At 41.4% G+C, this 25,184-nt stretch overlaps 1 protein-coding gene and 1 pseudogene across 1 annotated transcript in view; one reads left to right on the top strand and one right to left on the bottom strand.

Moving 5' to 3' along the window:
• Positions 1-25,184, bottom strand: part of LOC129624642 (ATP-binding cassette sub-family C member 4-like) — a 182,164-nt gene that overhangs the window by 131,566 nt on the left and 25,414 nt on the right. The window contains 8 exon segments of the mRNA XM_055542795.1: positions 3,080-3,271; positions 5,529-5,618; positions 13,939-14,040; positions 16,352-16,601; positions 17,515-17,640; positions 18,778-18,941; positions 20,219-20,308; positions 24,445-24,669. Of these exon segments, the coding sequence (XP_055398770.1) occupies positions 3,080-3,271; positions 5,529-5,618; positions 13,939-14,040; positions 16,352-16,601; positions 17,515-17,640; positions 18,778-18,941; positions 20,219-20,308; positions 24,445-24,669 (1,239 nt within the window).
• Positions 3,652-4,116, top strand: LOC129624641 (28S ribosomal protein S18c, mitochondrial-like; annotated as a pseudogene).

Here is a 25,184-nt window from a genome sequence, read left to right as displayed (position 1 = left end):
TCTCTATCGTAACCCTCCCTGACAGGCACACAGACACACAGGTTCTCTGCTCACTCAAAGCTTAACTGAGGTACATCCAATGAAAGGCAGCAACTGATCTGTCATGAAAATTCATCATTATTTCACCTTCTTTCTTTGTTGAGTTCAGAAGTTATTACCATCCCTTGCTTTGGTTTTCATGAACAACAGTGAGCCATTTTAAGACAGGTTCCCAGCCCTACACACACACACACACACACACACACACAGAGTTGTTGGCCGCTGCTTCACAGTTGAAGTCCTTGCAAACTGTTCCACTTAGCTTTTATGCTTTGATTCTACATTGTTTCGTTTTGTCTCTCAAAATAGTAACACATCATAGCACAGCAATCTTAATCATGTTCTAGAAAAGGCACCTAAATCCACTCATTCACTGAGCACAGTTAGGGCACAAGAAACAGGCTCTCTCTGAGTCTGGTAGCAGTACTGCAAGCGTGTTGTTGACTCTGATGATTATTTATGGACCAGCCCCAAATGGGAAAAACATTTCACAGGATTTGAAATAAAATCCAAGTCAGGCTAATTTCCCGGCCACTATTTTCTAATTAGGTTAAAGGGAAAAGCCTGACTTGAGTATAGACTACAATTCCCCCCACTGACAGAAAGGTGTTCTTATTCACGTTATTTTCCTTTAAGTTAAGTTTCCCCAATTCTCACTAAACAGCAGACACACAAACTAGAGGCAAACTAGGAAATGGTGATGCTGGTTTGGTGCCATCCATCCAGAAGCACATCTAGGGCTCTTCAGCGATAGTGGAGACTTACAGTAGAAGCACCACGGAGCAGACTGCTGAAATGGTAAATGTGGATATGGACGTGAGGCCCTGGCAGAGGAGGGCTGGACTCTAGAGTCAAGCAGCAGGAGCCCTGCTTCCTTCACAGCTTTTCTTCCATGTGGAATCGCCCCTCCTCTAACGGCCTGTCAATATCCTGCCCACTTTCCCATGCTCAGCCTAAGCACACTCTCCCATGAAACCATCCTGGATTCATTTCTACCTGCTGGGTTCCTAAGGCTCTGTTCATATCTCTCATCTCTCATGAAGGACCCGTCTTATTCTACTCCATCATTTGTACACATTCACACAGCTTCTCTCAGCTCCTGGGGGGTAAGATCAGTGCACGAAGCTCTGTGCTGGACCCTGACACTGATTATTTCTAATCCTCACAACAAGCTCACAGGAAGCCCTGGCCCCATTTCACAGATGAGGAAACTGAGACTAAGTAAGGTCATATCACTGGTCTGAGGATGCTCAACTGTTAAACAGAAGAGCTGGAATCTGAACCAGATCATGCCCTTTTGAACCAGTTCATAGCCTTTTGCTCTTTCACATCACACTGCCCAGGTGGTGACTGAAGATTATATTTGAAATGAAGGCAACACTAAAATAACTCAAGTCTCAAAGGCTTCTATACCTAGACACAGAAGGATCAATTAACTTATTATCCTATGATTGTTAAGGCAGTCTGAAAAGAAAATGTCCAAGTTGGCAGGAATGTGTAAATATAAGATGAAAGTACAAACTTACAGGCATCCAAGAAGGATTTGTAAGGTAAAGCAATCTATGTGGGAAAATATCAAACTAAAATTTATCAGCATGATACCTTCATGTAATGCCTAAAAGTTTTTAAAATCCTTAAAAGCTTTTTTTTATTATTTTTTAAATTTTATTTTATTTTTAAACTTTACATAATTATTAGTTTTGCCAAATATCAAAATGAATCCGCCACAGGTATACACGTGTTCCCCATTCTGAACCCTCCCCCCTCCCCATACCATACCATACCATACCATACCATTTTTTTTAAGTTTTTAAAAGTGGTTAAAGATAATAGACAGTCAAATGTTACATACTATATTGCTTATGGTAACAGAATATGTTTACTGTTGATTTATGTGGCATCTGCTCCCATTACTTCCCGGCAAATAGGTGAGGAAAAGGTGGAAACAGTGACAGAATTTATTTTCTTGGGCTCAAAAATCACTGCAGATGAAAAAAAGAAAAATCACTGCAGATGGTGACTGAAGCTATGAAATTAAAACATGCTTGCTCTTTTGGAAGAAAAGCTATGACCAACCTAGACAGCATATTAAAAAGCAGAGACATCACTTTGCTGACAAGGGTCTATATAGTCAAAGCTATGGTTTTTTCCAGTAGTTGTGTATGAATGTGAGAGTTGGAGCATAAAGAAGGCTGAATGCCAAAGAACTGATACTTTTGAATTATGGTTCTAGAGAAGTCTCTTGAGAATCCGTTGGACTGCAAGGAGATTAAACCAGTCAATACTAAAGGAAATTAACCCTAAATATTCATTGGAAAGACTGATGCTAAAGCTGAAGCTCCAATAATTTGGCCACTTGTATGAACTGCCAACTCATTGGAAAAGACCCTGACACTGGAAAAGACTGAGGGCAGGAGGAGAAGGGGATGACAGAGAATGAGATGGTTGGATGCCATCACCTACTCGGTGGACATGAGTTTGAGCAAGCTCCAGGAGATGGTGAAGGACAGGGAGGCCTGGCCTGCTGTAGTCCATGGGGTCAGAAAGAGCTGGACAGGACTTAGTAACTGAACAACAATGAAATGTTTACAGGTGAACTAATCTGAGATCTAGGATCTGCTTTGGAATACCAGGGGATGGGGTGGGGTGTTGGGTGGAGGGGTGGCACAGGGCAGGGTAAAGACCCAGCAAGACTGGCCACCAGCTGACCCTGGCTGAACCTAGTGGTGGGAACATGAGGGTTCATTACATGGAGCTCTCTATTCTTACAAATTTTTGTTAATTGTCCATTAAAAAAAGAATCTAAAAGTGAATGAAACTTCACCAAATGAAACAAAGGAATTCTGTGACCATCATTATCACACCAGAATTAAAACAACAATGTATATGACTGCATATTTACTCAGAAGTCCAGCTTAAAGCAACAAATAAAAGACCTTTCAAAATCAAATAAAAAGAACTTTCAACAAATCTTAGAGCTTAAACCAATATTATCATTATTTGAAATTTGAATACATGCAACTCAAGAGTCATTACTCACCTCTTCCAAAGCACAAGCCCTTATTACTTTTTCATATTGGTCTTTTTCATATTTCTTCCCAAATAAAATGTTACTCCTCACAGTTCCTGGAAACACCCAGGGCTGCTGAGAAACATATGCAATCCTCCCGTGCACGCTGACCTTCCCCTGGCTCGGGGGCAGCTCCCCGAGCAGAGCACGTAACAGTGACGACTAAAACAGAAGGCAACACACACGTGTGAACAGGCAGCACTCAGGACGGAACACGCCCCGCAGCACAGCGGACCCCACCCTGGTGCTTGATCAATGATATCAGAAGAGGATAAAGTACCAGCACTATTGGTCAATGTAGACTAAAGGTTGATAAGGAATATTAATACTGTAACAATCCACTCTGCCAGAGTTTCCTCCGAATGAAGTGCTCTACTCAGCAAAGACTAAGAATGTTTAACATCCTTCACTAGCAGAGCAGAAGCATGATGTGTATTTTCTGTATCTGATGTTTAATGCAATTGTTCTTGCATCTGGGTATCTTTTACTTGACAAATACTTTTTCTTAAAAAGCTATGTGGGGAGGGGAAGAGCAAGGAACCATGGCGGCTATGGTAGCTCTTTGCAGTGGGTTAGGCAAGAGAAAGTTGACACATTTTCACAACAACTGTTGTCTGCCTCACAAATCCTGGGATTCATGCAGGGATGTGGAGAAAAAGTTGTTCATAATATTAACAGGTAACCAGCAACAGGGACCTGCCTATTCCAATGGAAAATTCTTATAAGAAGCCTCTGAAAAAATGTACCTTGTATGAAAAATGTGTAGATTATAAGAATCTACAGCTTTTATCCCAGTTTATCTCTCCATTTACTGGTTGCATTTATGGAAGGCATATAACAGGTCTTTGTGGGAAAAAACAAAAAGAAATCACAAAAGCAATTAAGAGAGCTCAAATTTTGGGGTTTATGCCAGTTACATACAAGGATCCTGCCTATCTCAAAGACCCTAAAGTTTGTAACATCAAATATAGGGAGTAAATTATATAAAGTTATCATCAATAAACATAATTTGCAACAAGAAAAAAAGCTATGTGGGTACTTCCCTGGTGGTCCAGTGGTTAAGAATCCACCTTCCAGGATGGGCGGAAGGGACAGTTTGGGAGATTAGGATGGACAGGTACACACTGCTATATTTGAAATGGATCACCAGCAGGGACCTACTCTATCGCTCACGGAACTCTATTCGATGTTATGTGGCAGCCTGGATGGGAGGGGAGTTTGGGGGAGAATGGATACATGTATATGTATGGCTGACATGCACCCTTCACCATTCACCTGAAACTATCAGAACAGTGTTTACTGGCTACAACCCAGTACAAAATAAAATGTTAAAAAAAATAATAACTACTTTCAGAATATAAACACTGAAAGAAAAAAAAAAGAAGAATCCGCCTTCCAATGCCAGAGGCTCTGGTTAGATCCCTGGTCCCCTGGTCAGGGAACTAAGATCCCACATGCCTCAGGGCAACTCAACCCACATGCCACAATTAGAGACCCCTCCCCGCCTCAAAAAAAAAAGAAAAGACCCAATGCAACCAAATAAATTTAAAAATATATTTAAAAAAATTTTAAAGCTATGTGTGAAGAATATATCCAAAGATTATTATTTAAAAGAACTCTGAGCTAGTTGTATTTGAAGAATAGAAGTCCATCATGCCCAGGGAGCTCAAATCCTGTGCTCTGCAACAACCTAGAGTGGTAGGACGGGGTGAGAGGTGGGAAAGAGATTCAAGAGAGAGGAAATATCTGTTGATGTATGGCAGAAACTAACACAATATTGTAAAGCGATTATTCTCCAATTTAAAAAAATAAAAATTTTAAAAGCCCTTCATGGAGGAAATCATCACCCTCTCCTGCACACATCCCATATTTAAGTTTCTGTATCTTGTCATACAAAACACAGGACACTAAGTGCACCTACACATACCCATCAAATCTCCTGTAACACACAGAAATGACATATCCGTGTCCACACCATCAGAGTGCTCACCACACTGGGCTGAAATAACCTGCCTGCATACCTGTGTTGCCCCAGAACCTGGTTGCCTCTGAAAGGCAGAGAATCGGGGTCTTGTTCAAGTCTGTACCTTTATCTCCAGCACATGGCTGCACCTTCACTGCACGTGCACTGATGGGACCAAGTCAAGTCACGTAAGGAAATGCTCAGAGCTTCCTAGAAGAGCCTTTACCACCTCCAGAATTCCTGGAGGTGCCACCGTGACAAAAAGAAGTCCCCATTGTCTGTATCCAACCTGAACAGCTGTCACATAAATAATCTCCTTCACTGAGACATCCAAATTCCTGACACCAGTTCCGTTCTAGATACAGCCAATTCAAACTGTGTCACACTCAGCTCCGGGTTCCACTCTTGAGAATTTAACAGGGACTGTGGTGTTGCATCAAGGGCATCACAACTTACCTTTCCTGCTCCCACAGGTCCAACCACAGCTAACAGTTCACCGGGTCTGACAGTAAAGGAAAGGCCTCGTAGAGTTGGGGTTTCTGATTCCTGCAAATTAAAGTTTATAAAAATGTACCCATTTCAATAAAGTAACACATACCTTACTTTAGAAAATAGAGAAAATAATGTAATAGTTGTTGATATGCTAACACTAACCAACATTTTTCTCCATCCCAATGCAATATACTTTGTCCAAGAGGTCTTTTCATCCAATCCTATCTCTTTGGGGTGTTGAAGAAGTTTTAGCTGCCTTTAGGAAGGCTCCTTCTTTGACCAGATTTCCGGACACAGCTCTAGACAGCCACAGATTTTAAATAGAAGAGATGACAAGGCACCTGCCTGAAATGCAAACTGAAGGATGCACACTAGTTTATTAAAATAATGTGCTTAATACAATGTTCAGTGTGGGAGGTTTTTAATCATGTGGCTCAGATGGTAAAGAATCTGCCTGCAATGTAGGAGATCTGGGTTCGATCCCTGGGTCAGGAAGATCCCCTAGAGAAGAGAATGGAAACTTACTCCCGTACGCTTGCCTGGAGAATATCAGGGACAGAGGAGCCTGGTGGGCTACAGTCAGTGGGGTTGCAAAGAGTTGGACACAACTGAGCAACTAACACTTTCACTTTCTTTTCAAGTTTTCATCATGACCCTTGGTTTTAACTGTCTATCTCATTAATCCACAAGGTGGCAGGATGAGTACCTGGTGTGCCTAGCCCTTCAATAAATAATTTGAATCTCCATAAATGTCTCCATTTTCATTCAATATAAAATGAACCTCAGTAATGCTCAGCAAGCAAAGGGGCACTTTATATGAAGAAGTCACTCTTGGTAAATTAATTCTTGTAAGTAACAGTCAAAGCTCTCATTTAATGAGAGCTCTACTGTAGCACAAACACAACAACAATTGGGGAATAAAGAAATTTATTATGACATTATGGGATAAAGTGATAAAGCCTCAATTTCCTGTGTCTTACATGCATTACCTGTCCTGGTTAAATAGGAGCAGTAAAGTACTTGTACTGTAAGAAAAATATAAAACAGGAAGGTACATGCAACAGCACACATTCCAATGTGAGGGAGAAGGACAAAGTACTCATCAAGCCAATCACAGGTTGTATTCCTGGTAGACTTAAGGGTGTGTGTGTGTGTCTTTACATATTCAAAGTGTTAATAAAATTGCCAGTAACTCCTGTGTCAAGCGAAAAAAAAACAGTGGTTACACGTGATTCAGTAAAATGCCCTAAAGACTAAAAGCACAGAGTCTGGATTAAAAGTCTGGATAATCTTCAAACTGAAAGTATTTTCTAGAAAGAACTGAACTGATTATACAACATTCACATACTAAAATAATGACAATGATTTTTCATCACCAAAAAAAAACTAGTTTCAGATTTGGGGAATGGCAAAGTATCAACAAGAAGCTAGATTTTAATTTTTTTTTGATTTTTTTATTTTTTAACTTTACAATATTGTATTGGTTTTGCCATATATCAACATGTATCTGCCACAGGTATACATGTGTTCCCCATCCTGAACCCTCCTCCCTCCTCCCTCCCCATACCATCTCTCTGGGTCGTCCCAGTGCACCAGCCCCAAGCATCCAGTATCATGCATCGATTTTAATACGCAAGAAATATTTTTTAGGCTTTTTAAGCGTCTCCACTCCTTTCTTCCTGCCTGATGCTTGGGATTCCTATTTTATTATTTTTCACTCAGTTATGACTACAAAATAGTGAACCACCTACAAACATCAGCTTCCTATTGCAGGCCCTCAGTCTGTAATTTCAAGCGGAATGCCAGGCTGGATGAAGCACAAGCTGGAATCAAGACTGCTGGGAGAAATATCAATAACCTCAGATATGCAGATGACACCACCCTTATGGCAGAAAGTGAAGAGGAACTAAAGAGCCTCTTGATGAAGGTTAAAGAGGAGAGTAAAAAAGCTGGCTTAAAAAACATTCAGAAAACTAAGATCATGGCATTCAGTCCCATCACTTCATGGCAAATACATGGGGAAACAATGGAAACAGTGACAGACTTTATTTTGGGGGGCTCCAAAATCACTGTAGATGGTGACTGCATCCATGAAATTAAAAGATGCTTGCTCCTTCGAAGAAAAGCTATGACCAACCTACACAACATATTAAAAAGCAGAGACATTACTTTACCAACAAAGGTCCATCTAGTCAAAGCTATGATTTTTCCAGGAGTCATGTATGGATGTGAGAGTTGGACTACAAAGAAAGCTGAGCGCCAAAGAATTTATGCTTTTTTTTTTCCCCATGGCTTTTTATTTATTTTTTTTTAATTTTATTTTATTTTTAAACTTTACATAATTGTATTAGTTTTGCCAAATATCAAAATGAATCCGCCACAGGTATACATGTGTTCCCCATCCTGAACCCTCCTCCCTCCTCCCTCCCCATTCCATCCCTCTGGGTCGTCCCAGTGCCCCAGCCCCAAGCATCCAGTATCGTGCATTGAACCTGGACTTTTGAACTGTGGTGCTGGAGAAGACTCTTGAGAGTCCCTTGGACAGCACAGAGATCCAACCAGTCCGTCCTAAAGGAAATCAGCCCTGAATATTTACTGGAAGGACTGATGCTGAAGCTGAAACTCCAATAGTTTGGCTACCTGATGCAAAGAAATGAATCATTTGAAAAGACCCTGATGCTGGGAAAGATTGAATGTGGGAGGAGAAGGGGGATGACAGAGGATGAGATGGTTGGATGGCATCACTGACTCGATGGACATGAGTTTGAGGAAGCTCTGGAAGTTGATGATGGACAGGGAAGCCTGGTGTGCTGCAGTCCATAGGGTCACAAAGAGTTGGACACAACTGAGTTACTGAACTGAATTGAACCGTCTGTCAGGGCCAGACAGGGTTCCCTCCCTGTTCAGGCTTCAGGATCCGGCACTGCTCCGCGGTGACCAGAAGGGGGCAGCACTCAACAGTGCATGGCTGCTGGGTCCCCTCCCCCACTGGTTATCCAGGCTGGGGGACACTGACTCAAGGATTATCATCTGAGCCTGGACTCTGTGCAGACGGAGTTTGAAATCCCGGTCCCATGAGATCTGCAGGCTCCCACAGGACCATTTTTCTTATTTTGGCTGCTCTGGGTCTTTGTTGCAGTGTGTGGGCTTAATTGCTCCAGAGTGTGAGATCTTAGTTCTTCACCAGGGGTGGAACCCATGTCCCCTGCACTGGAAGGTGGATTCTTAACCACTAGACCACCAGAGAAGTCCTGGGGCCATTTATTTTAAAGCATAAAGATTGAGATCAAGTCCCATCATTCCATGAATGAGACCAGGGTCCCTGAGACCTGCCCCCACCTACCCACCTGGCTGTCTAGGGGAGCAGGTTACAGAGCTCACGTCTGTCTCCTGCCTCCCAGCCCAGCAGGGGCTTCATTCAGACTCAGCTTCTCTCCAAAACCCCAATGTCTTCCCCTTTCCTTCCGAGGGCTCTCTCACCCATGACCTAACCTGACAGCCCTAATGACTAATGACCCCAGCAAGGGGCACAGTCCTTCCATAGGCAAGGCCAGGGCAACAGAACAGGGTGTTCTGGACTACAGTGCAATTTACACAGAAGTCTGTGACCATGTTATTAAGCTCTTGAAAGAACAATATAGTTCACTTTAAAATGCTGCATAGTTTGACACAAAAGCAATTCAATGGACACCTGCATACACTGAGGAGGGGGGAGGATGCAGGGGACAGAAGGACAGACAGCATTGGGCACCCCAGGTCCACTTGAACACCTGCACGAAGGACACATTATCGGGCTCTCCCACCCGCTGCTCTGGGATGCAGGCTGCCTGGCCGCGCTCTGTGTGATGACCAGCTCAGGGCACCACCCTGGCCCTGATGTGACTACAGCCCAGCTTTACTGAGCACCACCACGAGAGCCCCAGTGCTGCCACTCCTCAGAGGCACCTCTCCAGCACCAGAAATCTGGGAAACCACAACAGCTGTGTTTCCTATTTTGATGCTAAGGTTGCTAATACTAACTTCGTTGGGAAAAAATGAAAGGTAAAAGCTACTGTTCAGATAACTCAACATTAGTGACTGCCAGGTGCTGAATTCTGTCCTGTGCCCATTGCCAACCAATGCCAACCAATTCTAAAACCACAACTCTGCCTTCCCCTCCTCAGCTCCCACCATAGCAACCACATCAGGTACAACTAACGCCACTGTAACTCTGACCTCCCAACCTGTGCCAAAGTCTGCCTTTGACACATCCAGTTTCTTTAGAGGAAATGTCTTCATCTTGGGTGTGCAGGATGTCATTTTCTTTCTCTATAAATTCTACAGATCTAAAAAACAAAACTACTACAATGTGAAAACAGACCTGCTAAATTAACAAGGACTGGTGTGTAACTAACTGAAATAACATTTTCTTTCAATATGTCCCACGTGGAAGATGTTATTCTATGTCCCTTAACTGTTCCCATATGAGCATCGCCCTTGAAGAAAAATCAGTTAAATCACTTTGTTCAAGGGAATATTTAAAACATTCTGCATGAATCCTTGTGTCTTCTTTTACCTTAAATGACTGTTGCTGTGATATTGGTTCTCTCTTCTTGACATGTCAGCTGTGACTCTGTAAGTGATGGAAAACACTGTCCTGTGCAAACAACCCCATGACTCTCTTGACAGTTTAAATGTTGTCATTTTAAAGCCTGAAAGCTGCATTATTTTTATTCGAACTCAGGATGTAGTTTAGTGACCAGAATTCAGAAGAATATGCTGAAGCAGCATCAATCAGGTGGATTTTTGGCTATCATTTCCAAAGTGGAATAGACTTATAAATTTAGCAGCCTTAGAGCAAAATTCTGTGCTTAATAACAGTTATTCTTTCTACATAGAAACAAGAAAAATAGTGAAGTATAGCAGCATATTGTTGATACTTGTAAAGCACCTTATATCTCTGAGAAATTAAAAAACAGTGCCTTAAAGACAGCCTGAAAGGTAAACTTAACCTAAAATTTTGGTGATTCGATATTTCACATTAAAGAAGGAAAAAGTTGGTCTGAGGATGTAACTGTTGATGTGGGCAGTAAAAAACCTGCTTTAAGATACTTAAGTGTTAGCATTTAATTGAAAACATCTCTATTTTATTCAAAACCCAAGCAACTTAAACGATTTTATACAAAGTCAAAAGCCTTCATCTATTGAACCACCCAAAAGTTTTCTTATGGCTAATAAAAAGTATAAAGTTGATTTAATTTTATTTTCCCCTGTACTTTAAAAAATTATCCTAACACTGTTGTGCCTTAAAAAGATTTCCACCAAGCTTTCTTGAAAAGTAACTTCTATGAGGCAAGAAAGAAGTTGTTTTAGAATCATTTACTCTTTAATTAGACAATCATTTTAAGTTTTAACACAGTAAATGTGAGCAGTGTAATTCAGAAAAAATTAAGTTGGTCAGATTACTGTGGATTTTTAATGATAATTGCCCTGGGTAAACAGATCATACTTTTTCTTTCTTCTCTCCCATCCTTTACCAGTTTCAATTCCTGTGGTGTGATAACATGCACACTTTCTTTTTTTTTTTTTTATCTTAATTATATTTAATATCTTTACTCATTCACATCAGTTCAGTTCAGTTCAGTCGCTCAGTCATGTCCGACTCTCTGCGACCCCATGAATTGCAGCACGCCAGGCCTCCCTGTGCATCACCAACTCCCGGAATTCACCCAAACTCACGTCCATCGAGTCGGTGATGCCATCCAGCCATCCCATCCTCCGTCGTCCCCTTCTTCTCCTGCCAATCCCTCCCAGCACCAGAGTCTTCTCCAACGAGCCAACTCTTCACACGAGGGCACACTTTCATTTCTTTAGTTTCCTTATAAAGCACTAGTTTTTTCAGGTTTAGAGGGATCCTTCTTCCCTGACTTTGACACACAGGATTAGTTCAGGGGCTCAAATCAATTTAAAATGAGCTTTTGCTCATTAAGGCTCCAATTACTAAGGCTTTTTTGTTTTCGTTTCTTTAATCCATAGTGGTTGAATTTAGCACTTGGTTTTCAACATTTTATGGTAAGAAATGACAAATTGCTTTTGTCCATTTCTTAAGCCAAATCTCCTTACATTTAGATAATTAAAGGTTCATAAAATCAAGATTTACTGTTTCTTCATTACTTGCTGGTACAGCTAGAGTTTCTTTTCCTTGCAAATCTGTACATATCTCTAGTGTTTTCAAGGGCCTTCATTGTTTAAAATCTCTGGCTTCAGAGGTTTCTGGGGAAAGGCAGGCTTACATTTTTGTGTTTCCCTCAGTAGTAACAGGGAGCCTGGTGGGCTGCCGTCTCTGGGGTCGTGCAGAGTCGGACACGACTGAACCAACTTCGCAGCTAGGTACCTCACAATAGTGCCATGAGTGTTAGATTTTAGTGAGTGCTATAAGATACATGATTCAGTTGACAATACATAGAATTTCCCTTCTCCCAAAGTGGTAAATATTAGCTGCAATGGCATCATTGTCATTTAGGTAGACAGGAACACCTTGCCACACAGTAATGTTAACACTGTATCTATTTCTATGAAAATGTGGCTGGTGAAGCCTCTCCTGTAATTTTGAATGCTGCTCTAACAAAACCATAATATGGAATTAGAGTTTACAAGAAAAGCCTCAAGGCCTGTTCCTCTTCCTTTAGCAGTTTAGTACCTTGAGTTATTAATAATTTGATATTTTTTTTTTTTACTCTAGAAGGTATATAGAAACCTTTTCAGATTTTTCACCTGATTTTTTCACATAGACTGTAGTACATCTAAAATCCCTTATTTTACCTTACAGATATCTGTTGCACAGGCAGATACTGTTGTATATAGATACTTTTATTTCAGTTCATTAAAAACTGCAGAACCAATCTGCATCATATATCACACTTATTTAAAATAAATCTACAAAAAATAAATAAATGATAAAATAAATCTATGTGTTTACTGGGAAAAAAAGAAATCTGCTAATGAGTCATATAAAGAATGTGTTAGCATTCACATAGAGTGGCCTTTAAAATGGAATTTTAGTGGTGATTTCTGTAAATGCTTCAAGAGCATTATACTGAGAAACACCAAGCAGGAGATAAATCTACTATATTAAGGTAGGAGAAACCATCAGGGAAGGTCAGGCACCGTGTGTGAGTTTCCATGGACAGAAGGTGCAGGGTTGTGGCTTCATGTATCTGGGAACAAACCACTGTGTTGACAGTGGGGAAGGCAGGTGCTGAGTCAGAAGCAGGTGAACAAGATGCAGGTGGCACCACAGAGTCATAGGCACGAAAGACAGGATAAGTCTACAGTCAGGACACGTGCTCTGTGGTCCCCACTCTGACAGCAGCTGGGATCCTAGGCTCTGCTCTGGAGGCTGGACCTTTGGTGGAGGTGCTGCCTCCCTGAGTCCCTCCAGTGCTGGACGTGAGGGCAGCTTCCTGCCATTGCTAATCTCTGGGTTGTCTCATCCACCACTGTTTTACCCTTTCTAATTTTTCCTCCCTCTTTTATCACCTACGTAACTAACTCTCTGCATGGAACTCCCTCTCCTGTTGTGGGATTCAGTTTTCCTGACTGATCCACACTGATGCAGGAGGGTGAGCAGAGAGGACCATGAAACCTGGGGTGGGGGCAGCATTTCCGTTGGTAAAGGGGCTGCACTTTGTGTGCAATACTGACAGCTTCTTGAGACCAGACCCGGTCGTCTTTTCTCTTTGCCTGCAACTAACAAATAAACCAAGTGTTGGAAACCACCAACTTGTCATCATCTTGTTAACAACTCTGTCAACTTGTCATTAAGTGCAGTCCTTTAACTGGGAATCACTGGTGCTCATTATGCCCACCTGCTGTCTCCTCCTGCCCCTGGCTGCCAAAAAAGTGTACAGAATCATCCAGAAGCTCAGGATGGGGGAGCCCTCACCCTACCCCAGCCAAAATCCAGATCACAGCTTCACTCTACGTATAATAATGTGATCTGATAATCAAGGCAAAATTGTACACTAACTCCCCAAAGCCTCTTAAACAACCAGTTGTGCAATTAACCCATTCCACACTGCAGCATTTTCTGTCCATTCCTATAAACGCTAACATTACAAATGTATGTACTTTAAGTTCAAAAGGTGCTAATACTTTGAAAGCTCTCTTGAAAATGAGATAGAGAGCAAGCAATGAGTCAAAGGTCTTAGGTTGATTTTATACTCAATCTCCATTAGATACAACTTTAGTCCCAATTTTGGGAATTTTTAAAACATACTTTCAATAAATAAGCAAGTCAAAGTTTACACCATGCATAAAATCTAAAAATTCTCCAGTAAATCCATGTCACAGATGTCTGTTAGAAGTCAGGATCCTAGAATGGAAGACTTGTTACCTCATCCCAAAAAGCAGTGAAATCTTGCATGTCCACTATCCTTTCACCATCCGATGGCTGCTGAGGGTGGAGCTCTGGTATCTCATGAAGTAATAGAAAATCCTACAGAAAACAAAACAAACAAACAAACAACAAAAACAGATTGTAAAACTGTGGAAGAAAGCACAAACAAAAAAACTGCTTTCCTGGGATTTGCAATAAAAACCTTTGTACAATCTAAACAATGTTTTACCAACTGTACTTAAAGTATTAGTTCACATCAGAACATATTAAATAACATATGGAATAATATTTACTGTTATTACAGCTCATGGTATATATCAATAAAATCAAATAATATAGTGCTTTTGTTGCGGTTCAGTCATCAAGTAGTGTCTAACTCATTGCAGCCCCGTGGACTGCAGCATGCCAGGCTCCCCTGTCCTTCACTATCTCTAAGAGTTTGCTCAAATTCATGCTGATTGATTCAGTGATGCTATCTAACCATCTTATCCTCTGTTGCTGCCTTCTCCTGCCTTCAATCTTCAAAAAGCATCAGGGTCTTTTCCAGTGAGTTGGCTCTTGGCATTAGGTGGCCAAGTATTGGAGCTTCAGCTTCAGCTTCAGCATCAGTCCTTCCACTGAGTACTCAGGATTTGATTTCCTTTAGGATTGACTGGTTTGAAATCTTTGCAGCCCAAGGGACTCTCAAGAGTCTTCTCCAGTACCACAATTCCAAAGCATCAATTATTTGGCACTCAGTCTTCTTTATGGTCCAACTCTCACATCTGTCCATTACTATTGGAAAAATTATAGCTTTGGCTATATGGACTTTTATCAGCAAAGTAATGTCTCTGGTTTTTAACAATGCTGTCTAGGTTTGTCACAGCTTTTCCTCCAAGGAGCAAGCATCTTTTAATTTCATGGCTGCAGTCACCGTCTGCAGTGATATTGGAGCCCAAGGAAATAAAATCTGTCATTGCTTCCATTGTTTTCCCATATGTTGCAATGAAGTGATGGAACCAGATGCCATGATTTTAGTTTTCTGAATGTTGAGCTTTAAGCCAACTTTTTCACTCTCCTCTTTCACTTTCATCAAGAGGTTTTTAGTTTGTCTTCACTTTCTGCCATTAAAGTGGTATCATCTGCATATCTGAGGTTATTGATATTTCTCCTGGCAATCTTGATTCCAGCTTGAGCGTCATCCAGCCTGGCATTTCACATAATATACTCTGAATATAAGTTAAATAAGCAAGGTGACAATAAACAGCCTTGATGTGCTGTGCTGTGCTTAGTTGCTTCAGTCGTGTTCGACTCTTAGGGACCCCATGGATTGTAGCCCTCCAGGCTCCTCTGTCCATGGCAATTCTCCAGGCATGAACACTGGACTGGGTTGTCAGGCCCTTCTCCAGGGGATCTTCCCAACACAGAGATCAAACCCTGGCTTCCTGCATTGCAGGCAGATTCTTTATTGACTGAGCCTTGAGGGAAGGTGACAATATACAGCCTTAATGTACTCCTTTACCAATTTGAAACCAGTCTTTGTTCCATTCCTTGTTCCAGCAACAGTTCTAACTGTTGTTTCTTGACCTGAATACAGTTTTCTCAGGAGACAGGTAAGATGGTCTGGTATTCCCATCTCTTTCAGAATTTTCCACAGTTCATTGTGATCCACACAATCAAAGACTTTAGTGTATTCAAAGAAGGAGAAGTAGATGCTTTTCTGGAATTGTCTTGCTTTTCCTATGATCCAATGGATGTTGGCAATTTGATCTCTGGTTCCCATGCCTTTCTAAATCCATTTTGTGAATGTGGATGTTCTCAGTTCACATAATGGTGGGAATTACAAATTTGAAAAGCAGAGGGCAATTAGAGAGAGGATTAAGCAGTAATTAAAAGGGGGCAGGGATGAAAAGGCAGATACAAAAGGCAGGCTCAGACACCAACAAGCAAAACATCTGTGGAGGAAAGAACTCATTTTTGAACACAGAGAATTAAGTGAATCTGAGGCCACTCTTCCTGTACAAGCAGCACGGAGCTCTCAGCAAGTTCCTCCCCTCCCGGCCCAGAGAGGAACTCTGTACCCCAGGACTGAGCAGTCACTGCCTAGTCATCGGAGTCAGCACAGGAGATGCAATCTGTTTGCTTCTCTTGCTTTTAGACATTTTAGTCACTCTGCAGGCATCACTACTCAAGAGCCCTGTGCCACTGCTATCTATATATACTACTGGTCCTACATGAGAACCAGTCTTAGGATATCTGTAACACACTCTACCTAATAAAAGAAGAAAGTACCTACAACATTCTGGGAAGTCTGCCAGCTTTGGCACTGGGAGAGTTAAATCTCACCTAACTGGCACACAGTGAGACCACATAAAGGAGCTATTTTAGGTAAAATCTGCCTATAACTTGAAAAAGTTATTTGTCCCCAAACCTTGATTCTTCGGATGCTGACAACGGCCTCTGACACCCTCTCGATGGCCATGGGGAAGTAGAGGGTGCTCGAGAACCGCAGAGCCTCAAACAGCATCACCACCACAAACACTTGGCTGGCTGTGATCAGGTTGTCAAGGAGCTCATTGGTGATGAAGGTGACAAAAATCATGGTTTTGCTCACAGCGAAAAATGATGCCAAATTCATGCCCCGAAGGTAGGAACTTTTCAGAATCTTGGAAATTTCCTTCCTGGAAGAAAAGAGAGAACGGAATAGGTTTTAAAAGAAGCATCAATATCCAAGTCCACCTCCAGGGCTCCATCCCGACACCAGGACCACACACTTCATCACTGCTTCACTCTTCCAACTAAGCAGAGGCTTCCTGTCACCCTTTTAAACACTATGGGTCAATCAGACTGGGTTTGAACATTCATTCAACAAGCATTCATAACCACAAGTCCTGGGCCAGGCTCCCCACTGATGACAGAAAGACACAGTCCATCCCCTCCAGGAACTCATGAACTTGTGGGGGAAGAGAATAAGACACCCCAAAATTGTGAGACACCAAGACATCAGACAGAGGCAGGCACCATGGCCCCTCTGGAAGCACATGTCCTAGCTATTGCAAATAGTGCTGCAATGAGCATTGAGGTACATGTGTCTTTTTGAATTCTGGCTTTCTCAGGTCATATGCCCAGTAGTGGGGTGGCTGGGTCACACGTAGCCTTATTGCTAGTTTTCTAAGGAATCCCCATCCTGTTGTCCATAATAGCTGTGCCAATTTGCATTCCCACCACAGAGCAAAAGGGTATTGTTTGTAGATGTTTTCTTGATGGCCACTCCTACCAGTGTGAGGTGATACTTCATTGTAGTTTTGATTTGCATTTCTCTAATAAAGAGTGATGTTGAACATTTTTTTCATGTGATTATTGACTGTTTGACTTCAGAAGCATATATAATTTTGCCTTTAAGAAGATCATAAATGGAACAGCAGATTAAAATGACATCTCCCCTCTTTCACTTAACCTGCCTGCCACATGTGAGGTGTGGATTCATAGTATTTAAGCTTATCTTCATGTGAAAAGTGGTAAGACTTCTAATTTCAGTCTATAAAAGCAGGGGGGAAAGTACAAAAATATGGTGTGATACATACAAAAACTTACCTTCTCAGTCTGGTAATAAGGTCTATAAATGACTTTTCCCAAGCATTCATTTTTACTGTTCTGATGCCAGTTATGACTTCACTCATGGTCCTGATCCTGTCGTCTGTGAGAGCTGCAGTCTTACTCCTGAGGGGACAGACGTGAGATGAGCCATAGTGACCACAGCCCAACTTTCCTCAGCAGCAGCAGGGGGCACAGGGAGGGACCAGGGATCCATGATTCCCTACAGCTCTTCTGTGCTGACATCACAGGCAGGTCCTTCTCAAAGTGCAAATGGAGAAAAAGACTTCTAGGAAGTCAACCATTCAGCCCAATTCAAGGAGTAACTTGGAGAACTCACAGTACTGGCTGAGGAAGACCTGAAGTAAGTCAGGTACAAACTCTCCACCTAAGGTCGCAGTTGGGCAGGGAAGGCAAAAAGACACTGAATCTAATGGGAAGACAGTGTCTGTGCAGTGATAAGATAGGAATGAAGTGCCGGTGAGCAGAAAAGATCGGGCTGTTAATTCCACTGGGAAAGGAGAACAAGAAGCACTTCAGAGACCTGGCAGCACTGCAACAGAGCCTCAAAGGGTAAGAAACATCTCTCCACAGCAAGAGAGGAAAGGAAATTTCAAATAGACAAAAATATCACATGTAAAGTCACCAAAAAAAGGAAGAAAAAAAACCTTCAAACAGCACAATACCCCCATCACCTGACAACCTAGACAATGACCCACCTCCAACCCTCTGGGACCTGCTTCAGGTCTATCTCATCACCATTAGGCCCTTCATCACCAGACACTGTTCTATCACATATGCTGCTAGGACTGTGGGGCTGTACGAAGACAAAGTTAATTAAGATTGATCTTGTCCTTGAGGCACATATAAGTTAATGGAAACACTGAATTAAAACCAAGACATGAACATAGATACCTAAAAATTGCATAACAAAAATATATGCAGCTAAACTTGAGCATATAGGATTGTTACTATTTAATAATACTTAAATAACTTCAATATAGGTAACTTCTGCTCATAGACACTCCACTTATACAGGTATGGTGCTGGAAGGAGCCAGTGAGTGCCGTCACCTTTCCCTCTTCACGATAAGCCTTCAGCTTAGGGCTGGAGCCTCCACTGGCTAAGCCTGAAGGCCCTACAATTCACATAAAGAAGAGACTAGAAAAGGCATTGGTTTTGTTTTTGAAGAGAAGCATCGAGCAAATGATGAATGTTAACCAAGCACATATCACCTAGTTTTTAAACCAGTGTTTCTCTTACCTGAGTGACGAGAACGAATTTCCAACACAGCTTTGCAAAAGCAGAAGAATAATGAGAACTGCCATTCCAGCAAGACAAGATATTCCTATTTCCATCCAGAGCAGGGCAGTCACTGCCATAGCCTGCAGTGGCCCCACCCACAGATAGTGCAAGAACATTGTAACCTTAAAAGAGAAACACAAAGCCTTCTTAGGACTGTATAAAATCAAAACCAGTAAGGACAAAGTGTAGAACAATCTGTTCTGAAGGAACAGACAGGAATCTAAACAGAAATGATATCAGTGAGTTTTATATCTCATGATGAAGCAGAAGTCCAAGTGTCCACCCCAGATGATGCTGTTCTGGGGCAGCACAGGGCCAGCCTCAGGGACGTGCCAGGGAGAACCCGACCAGTAGCACTGAATGAAGATGTTGATTTTGTCCACAACACAGATGAGCTCAGGGCTTCCCCAAACTCTCTGTCCCAAAATTCAGCCCCCATCTCCACAGAAGAGCCTATATTATGCTACCTACCACACTCTCCGATACCTACTTGTGCATTTACCTTCCAGACAGGCTGTGGCCTTTCCAGTGCAGAAATTAAGGCTTATTCACCTTCAAATTAAGTAGAGGCCTTACATCATGTTTAGTGAATAAATATTCAAGGAGAAGTGAAAGTGTTAGTCTCTTAGTCATGCCCAATTCTTTGCAACTCCATGGATTGTAGCCCACCAAGCTTCTCTGTCCATGGGATTTTCCCAGGCAAGAATGCTGGAGTGGATTGCCATTTCCTTCACCAGAGATAGAAACCAGGCCTCCTGCATTGCAGGCAGACTCTTTACCACCTGAGCCACAAGGGAAGCCCCAAACTTAAAAGCCAGGATCATCCAGGAAAGAGAAGTGGTCTATACAGATCTGATCAACAGCTACAACACTCTGGGTAACATGATTTATTAATAAAGTAAGTGTGAAATGGGTATCATGGGACAGCAGAGAGGAGGCTGTGTCTGACTGGGGACCATACGCTTGGCATATTCCTCAAAGGCTCCCTATGCAGCAGGCACTGTACAGGGCACACAGAAAGAACAATCCCTGCCCACCAGGCCTACATCATCCAGAGGAGGAGGAAGACAATCCCACAACACCAACACCACATACCAAGAAGGGCCACTCCAGGAGGACCCCTAGGAACACTAACCAAGCTGTGCAAGAACACTGCTGCCTGTCTATTACTAAGGTATGTTACAGACAATGTCAGAAAAATACAACCCTCATCTACAGGACAACACATATTATCACATCTAAGCTGCACACAGAGGAAATGAGCATTGGATAAAGAGAACCCTTGTCTTATGTCCTCAACAGAACCCTGGCTGACACCAAATCCTGGCACCTGGCATCCCAATAAGCTAAATCCAGTGAGAACGATAGGGAATGGAAGAGGATCCCTTGGGCAGCTTACCTGATCAAACCTGTTCACATCGTTGGACAGCAGGTTGACTATCTGGCCTGTGGTGGTCTTCCCCATGGCCAAGCTACTCAGGCGAAGTGACTGAAATGAGAGAAAGATACAGAGAATCGGATTCCTACAGTGATACCAAGTCAGTCTGAGAACATAGCAAAATGGACTGTATTTTCATGGGGTCTTGTGTGGTGTCAGGACGAGCAGGATGATGCCTGAAAGCAGGGCTCTAGGGACCCTTGTTCATCCTTTGATGATTCAATGTGGCGCCAGCTCTGCCCACAAGGACAGCAAAGGGAGGAGCAGGAGACAGAAGCAAAACCCTCCACCCCGTTTCTCAGTGAACCTGGACCTGCCTGAAGGATAAAGAAATATAGATATAGACTTAAGGGTCAACCAAAGCAATTCTGAGCCAAAAACTAGACAGCATATTAAAAAGCAGAGACATCACTATGCCAACAATGGTCCATATAGTCAAAGCTATGGCCTTTTCAGTAGCCATGTACAGATGTGACAGTTGGACCATAAAGAAGGCTGAGCACCGAAGAATTAATGCTTTTGAAATGTGGTGTTGGAGAAGACTCTTGAGAGTCCCTTGGATAGCTAGGAGATCCAACCACTCAATCCTAAAGAAAATCAACCCTGAATATTCATTGGAAGGACAGATACTGAAGCTGAAGCTCCAATACTTTGACCAACTGATGCCAAGAGTTGACAAACTGGAAAAGACCCTGATGCTGGGAAAGATTGAGCGCAGGAAGAAGAGGGAACAACAGAGGATGAGATGGTTGAATGGCATCCCTGACTCAATGGACATGAGTTTGAGCAAACTCCAGGAGATACTGAAGGACAGGGAAGGGTGGTGTGCTGCAGTCCACGGGGTCACAAAGAGCTGGACAGGACTGAGTAGTGCCTGAACAACAACAAGATGAGAGAGGCAGCCTCAAGGAAAGAGATAAGGGGACTTGGACTATATATGTGATCAGTCATTAATTCCAGGTGTGACATCATTTAAACACTTTGGTCTTAATTTCCTCATTCTAAAACTAACCAGTATAATAGTCAAAACACTAATCCTGTGAGGAACCTGTGTTCTTAACTCCAGTCTGCTGACATGACAAAAAGCACAGTCTATGCTGTATGATTCCTTCATTTGATAAAAGGCTCTGAAAAATTCCCTAGAGATCTGAGGAACCTGAACAGACCACCTTGAGCTGTTTCAACAGACCACCAGCTGTAGCCATCGATCCAAACAAAATGTCATGGTTCATAAAAATGTTCCATTTAGTCCTCAATTTAAAATTGATATAGCCACAATGGAAGAGACTATGGCAGTTCCTCAAAAGACCAAACATGAAATTAACATATAGTATAGCAATTTCACTTCTGAGAATGTACTCAAATTAAAGTATAAACTTGAACTGATTATTTGTGCACCATGTTCATAGCAGCACTATGTACAATAGTCAAAAGGTAGAAACAGCTCAAATGTCCACTAACAGATGAATGGATACACACAATGTTGTATATACATGTAAAGGAATATGATCCGATCTTTAAAAAGGACTTAAATTCTGACATCTGCTCCAAGACAGATGAATCTTAAAGACATTGTACTTACATGGCATAAACAAAATGACAAACATTGTATGATTTCACTTATATGAGGGACCTAGAGGAGTAAAATTCATAGAAAGAAGCAGTAGAAGGGTGATGACTAAGAGGAGGGGACTGGGGAGTTAGTGTTTAATGAGTGCAGAGGTTCAGTATGGGAAGAAGAAAAAATTCTGGAGATGCACAGTGGTGATGGCTGCACAAGAATGTGAATGTACTTAATGTCACCAAATGGTGCACTTAAAAACAGTTAAAATGGTAAATTTTATGTTGTGTATATTTTACCACAATTTTTTAAAATGAATGAACCAAAGTCAAAAGCAATTTTACCAAAGCTGCAGAAAGGTAAATAAATGACAAGTCATCTTATATATGATGTGTGTACTAGTCACTCAGTCATGTTTGATTCTTTGTGACCCTATGGATTGTAGCCCTCCAGGCTCCTCTGTCCATGGAATTCCCCAAGCAAGAATACTAGAGTGGGTTGCCATTTCCTTCTCCACTATACATGATACCTGTTCAAAATTACAAACTATGACTGAGTTTAGCAGCCATTCCATTTCCAACACCCGACCTGATTTCTCCTCAGGACCAGGCATCAGGAGGCAGGGCCTCAGCATGAACCACACACGTTCACAGGGGCCTTTCAGAGCCGCTCGGCAGCACCAGGTTTACCCTAAGGAATTGGCCCACCTGTGACCTGCAAGAAGTGTCTTATTTTTGCATCTCAGTAGAAATCTACATGTAAGGCTGTGCACGAGGAAATTCCCATGTTTCTGGAATTTCAGGTTATGTATACAGTTTCTGACTTTGTAAAGAAACAATTGTTTTAGGCTAATTAAGCCAGTAAATGAACACTTTGGGAGATGTTTACATTCCCATAAGCAACATACAAGGTCAGATCAGATTCCCCAAAGGAGACATTCCAAAGTGTTAGCGGGAAGAGGAAAAAAAACCAGGTGGACAGTGGCTCACTTGTGCAGCAAAGAAAGAGCTTTGTTTGACTAAACCATCATCTCAAATCTAACTTAAGGTTTTCACACTGCAGTTCTGGTGAAATTTCCTGCATACTTATGGGAGCTAAGTATGATCTGGAAAGATGAACATCTAGCTAATTTGTGGGGAAATCTGAGTATTTGTCTACTAAATGGCAGAAGGTGCAAGAGAATAACAAAAATGATGAAGGCTGACAATGAAGACCCTTAACTGGAAGGTATGTTACCCAAGGAGAAACTGGGTTCATGTGCCAAACACAGACAGTGAGATGCCAGGCCTCTGAGTCCGCACAGTCCCGAGATTTAACAAGAGTCTGCTCAAGCAAAGATGGGAGAAGACATTCTACATTTCCCCCAGTAAGGTATTCCCAAGAAATAGGAGCTCTAGATAAGTAACAAATAGGAAAAGAAGCAAAAATTTTCATTTAAATCGCCTGGTTTCAGCTTTCATTGAGGATTTTATTCATTTGTAATAAAATTAAATATATTTACTATGTGAAATTTGATGTTTTGATGTAAATAAACATTGGGAAATGGTTACAGTAGGAAAACAAATGAACAAACCCATCATCGCACATAGTTATTCTTCCGTGTGTGTGGTGAGAACACTTAAGATCTATTCTCTCAGCAAATTTCAAGAATAAAATACAGCTAAATAAATTTTTTTTCCTAGAAAAAAACAAACAGCCCAGGGCAAAGAGATATTCAGGGTCAAGTTTATATAGGGCCCTTCAGTTCTTAACACTGTAGCAATTCCCTTGTGAAAACAGCTAAAATCCTTAATTCTTTTAAACTACTTAAGACTAGGTTAAACTATAGAATAATTCCATGGCAATTCTCAACACAAAATGACTGAACACACCAAGTCAGGTCTTATTAAAAGTGCTAAAATGCATACTAAAGAAAAAGGAAATATTGAATTGAGAAAATAACTTGAATGAATAGCAACAAATTCCCACCAAAATTACTAAAAACTGCATAAGATTTCAAGTTTCATCCCAACATTCAGCTCTATTCTTTAATACCATTATAAACAATCATAGCTATAGAATATAGCGAGAGAATCTATGTTTGGCATGGATTCCATTTATATTTTTCTTTAGTTCACACAATTACATTCAATATGACTAGATGGGTCATTTAAACATATAATCATTCCCTTTCTCAAATACATTTTGTGGTCCTAGATTTAATTTTACAAATCTGATCAATGAAGTTTACTTTTAAATACAAATTTGGTGTAAAAGATGGTCTTAATGAACAACAAATTGCCACAAATACAGCTACAAGATTAAGGCATGAAAACACTGAAAACCAATTTGACACTTTTTATACTTATTTTTTAATTAGATTTCATTACAAGCTGTGTGGATATTACATAAAAACCTGTGGATAAAATTTATCAAAGGCAGCCCTGACCTGATCTCAATACAAAACTTTTCATTATTTACTGGTAAAGTTTGCTTAAATGACAACAACAAAATTGGCCTGATGCAAACTGCAAGCTTCTCTAGGAAGGTGTAAATGATCCCAGGTACAAGATGTTTAATGTACAGGTAACTAAATGTTCCTGATGCTTCAGGGGAGGTACACACCGTGGTACCGAGCGACACTCACCTTGCGGTAGATCATATGGCACACGGCTACTCTCAGCCTCATCCCCACGCGCTGCATGTGGTAGAAGCACAAGTGGTGCAGAACGGCCCACACGAGCACGCAGGCACTCAGCCCCGCCGCGTAGCCCTGGGCTTCGTGCAAAGCGGCAGAATTGGCAGGATCATAGTTTTCAACATAACTAATAATTTTCCCCAAAAATATGGGCAGAACTACTTTGGTGCCTTCCTGAAAGAAAAAAAGCCTTAATTAGAAATACAAGTCATGCCAGGTTTTCTTAACACAAGCCTTACTTTTATTGTTAGCATGTTAAAAAGCCATCTTGACAAAATGCTACATTTATGGCTAACCTAAAAGAAAAATACACAGATCTACTCTCTCCAGTAAGACAAGCAGACAACAGTTTTAACATCAGCCAAAATCTTACATTCAAAGACAATAAAGCCTTAGTATTGGGTTGCCCAAAAAGTTCTTTCAGGTTTTAAGTAAAAGTAAAAGACACATTTTTCATTTTCACCAAGAACTTTGTTGAACAACGTATTCAAAATTCTGTTCCACTATCTCCTACCATTTTTCAGGAAACTGATAATTCCATCTTCCCAAGACTTTATATCTTTTTGAGCAAAGAACAATTTCAGGTGCCCTTTGCAGTCTTCCTGGGAATTAAATCTTTTTCCATTAAGAGAATTTTGTAAAAAACAAAATAAACAGAAACCTGAAGGAGCAGTGTCTGGTGAATATGG

The sequence above is a fragment of the Bubalus kerabau genome, chromosome 12, assembly GCF_029407905.1.
Source record: "Bubalus kerabau isolate K-KA32 ecotype Philippines breed swamp buffalo chromosome 12, PCC_UOA_SB_1v2, whole genome shotgun sequence".
Lineage (NCBI taxonomy): Eukaryota > Metazoa > Chordata > Mammalia > Artiodactyla > Bovidae > Bubalus > Bubalus kerabau.
The sequence above is the reverse complement of the archived record's forward strand: the minus strand, read 5'-3'. Positions and strand labels throughout refer to the sequence as shown.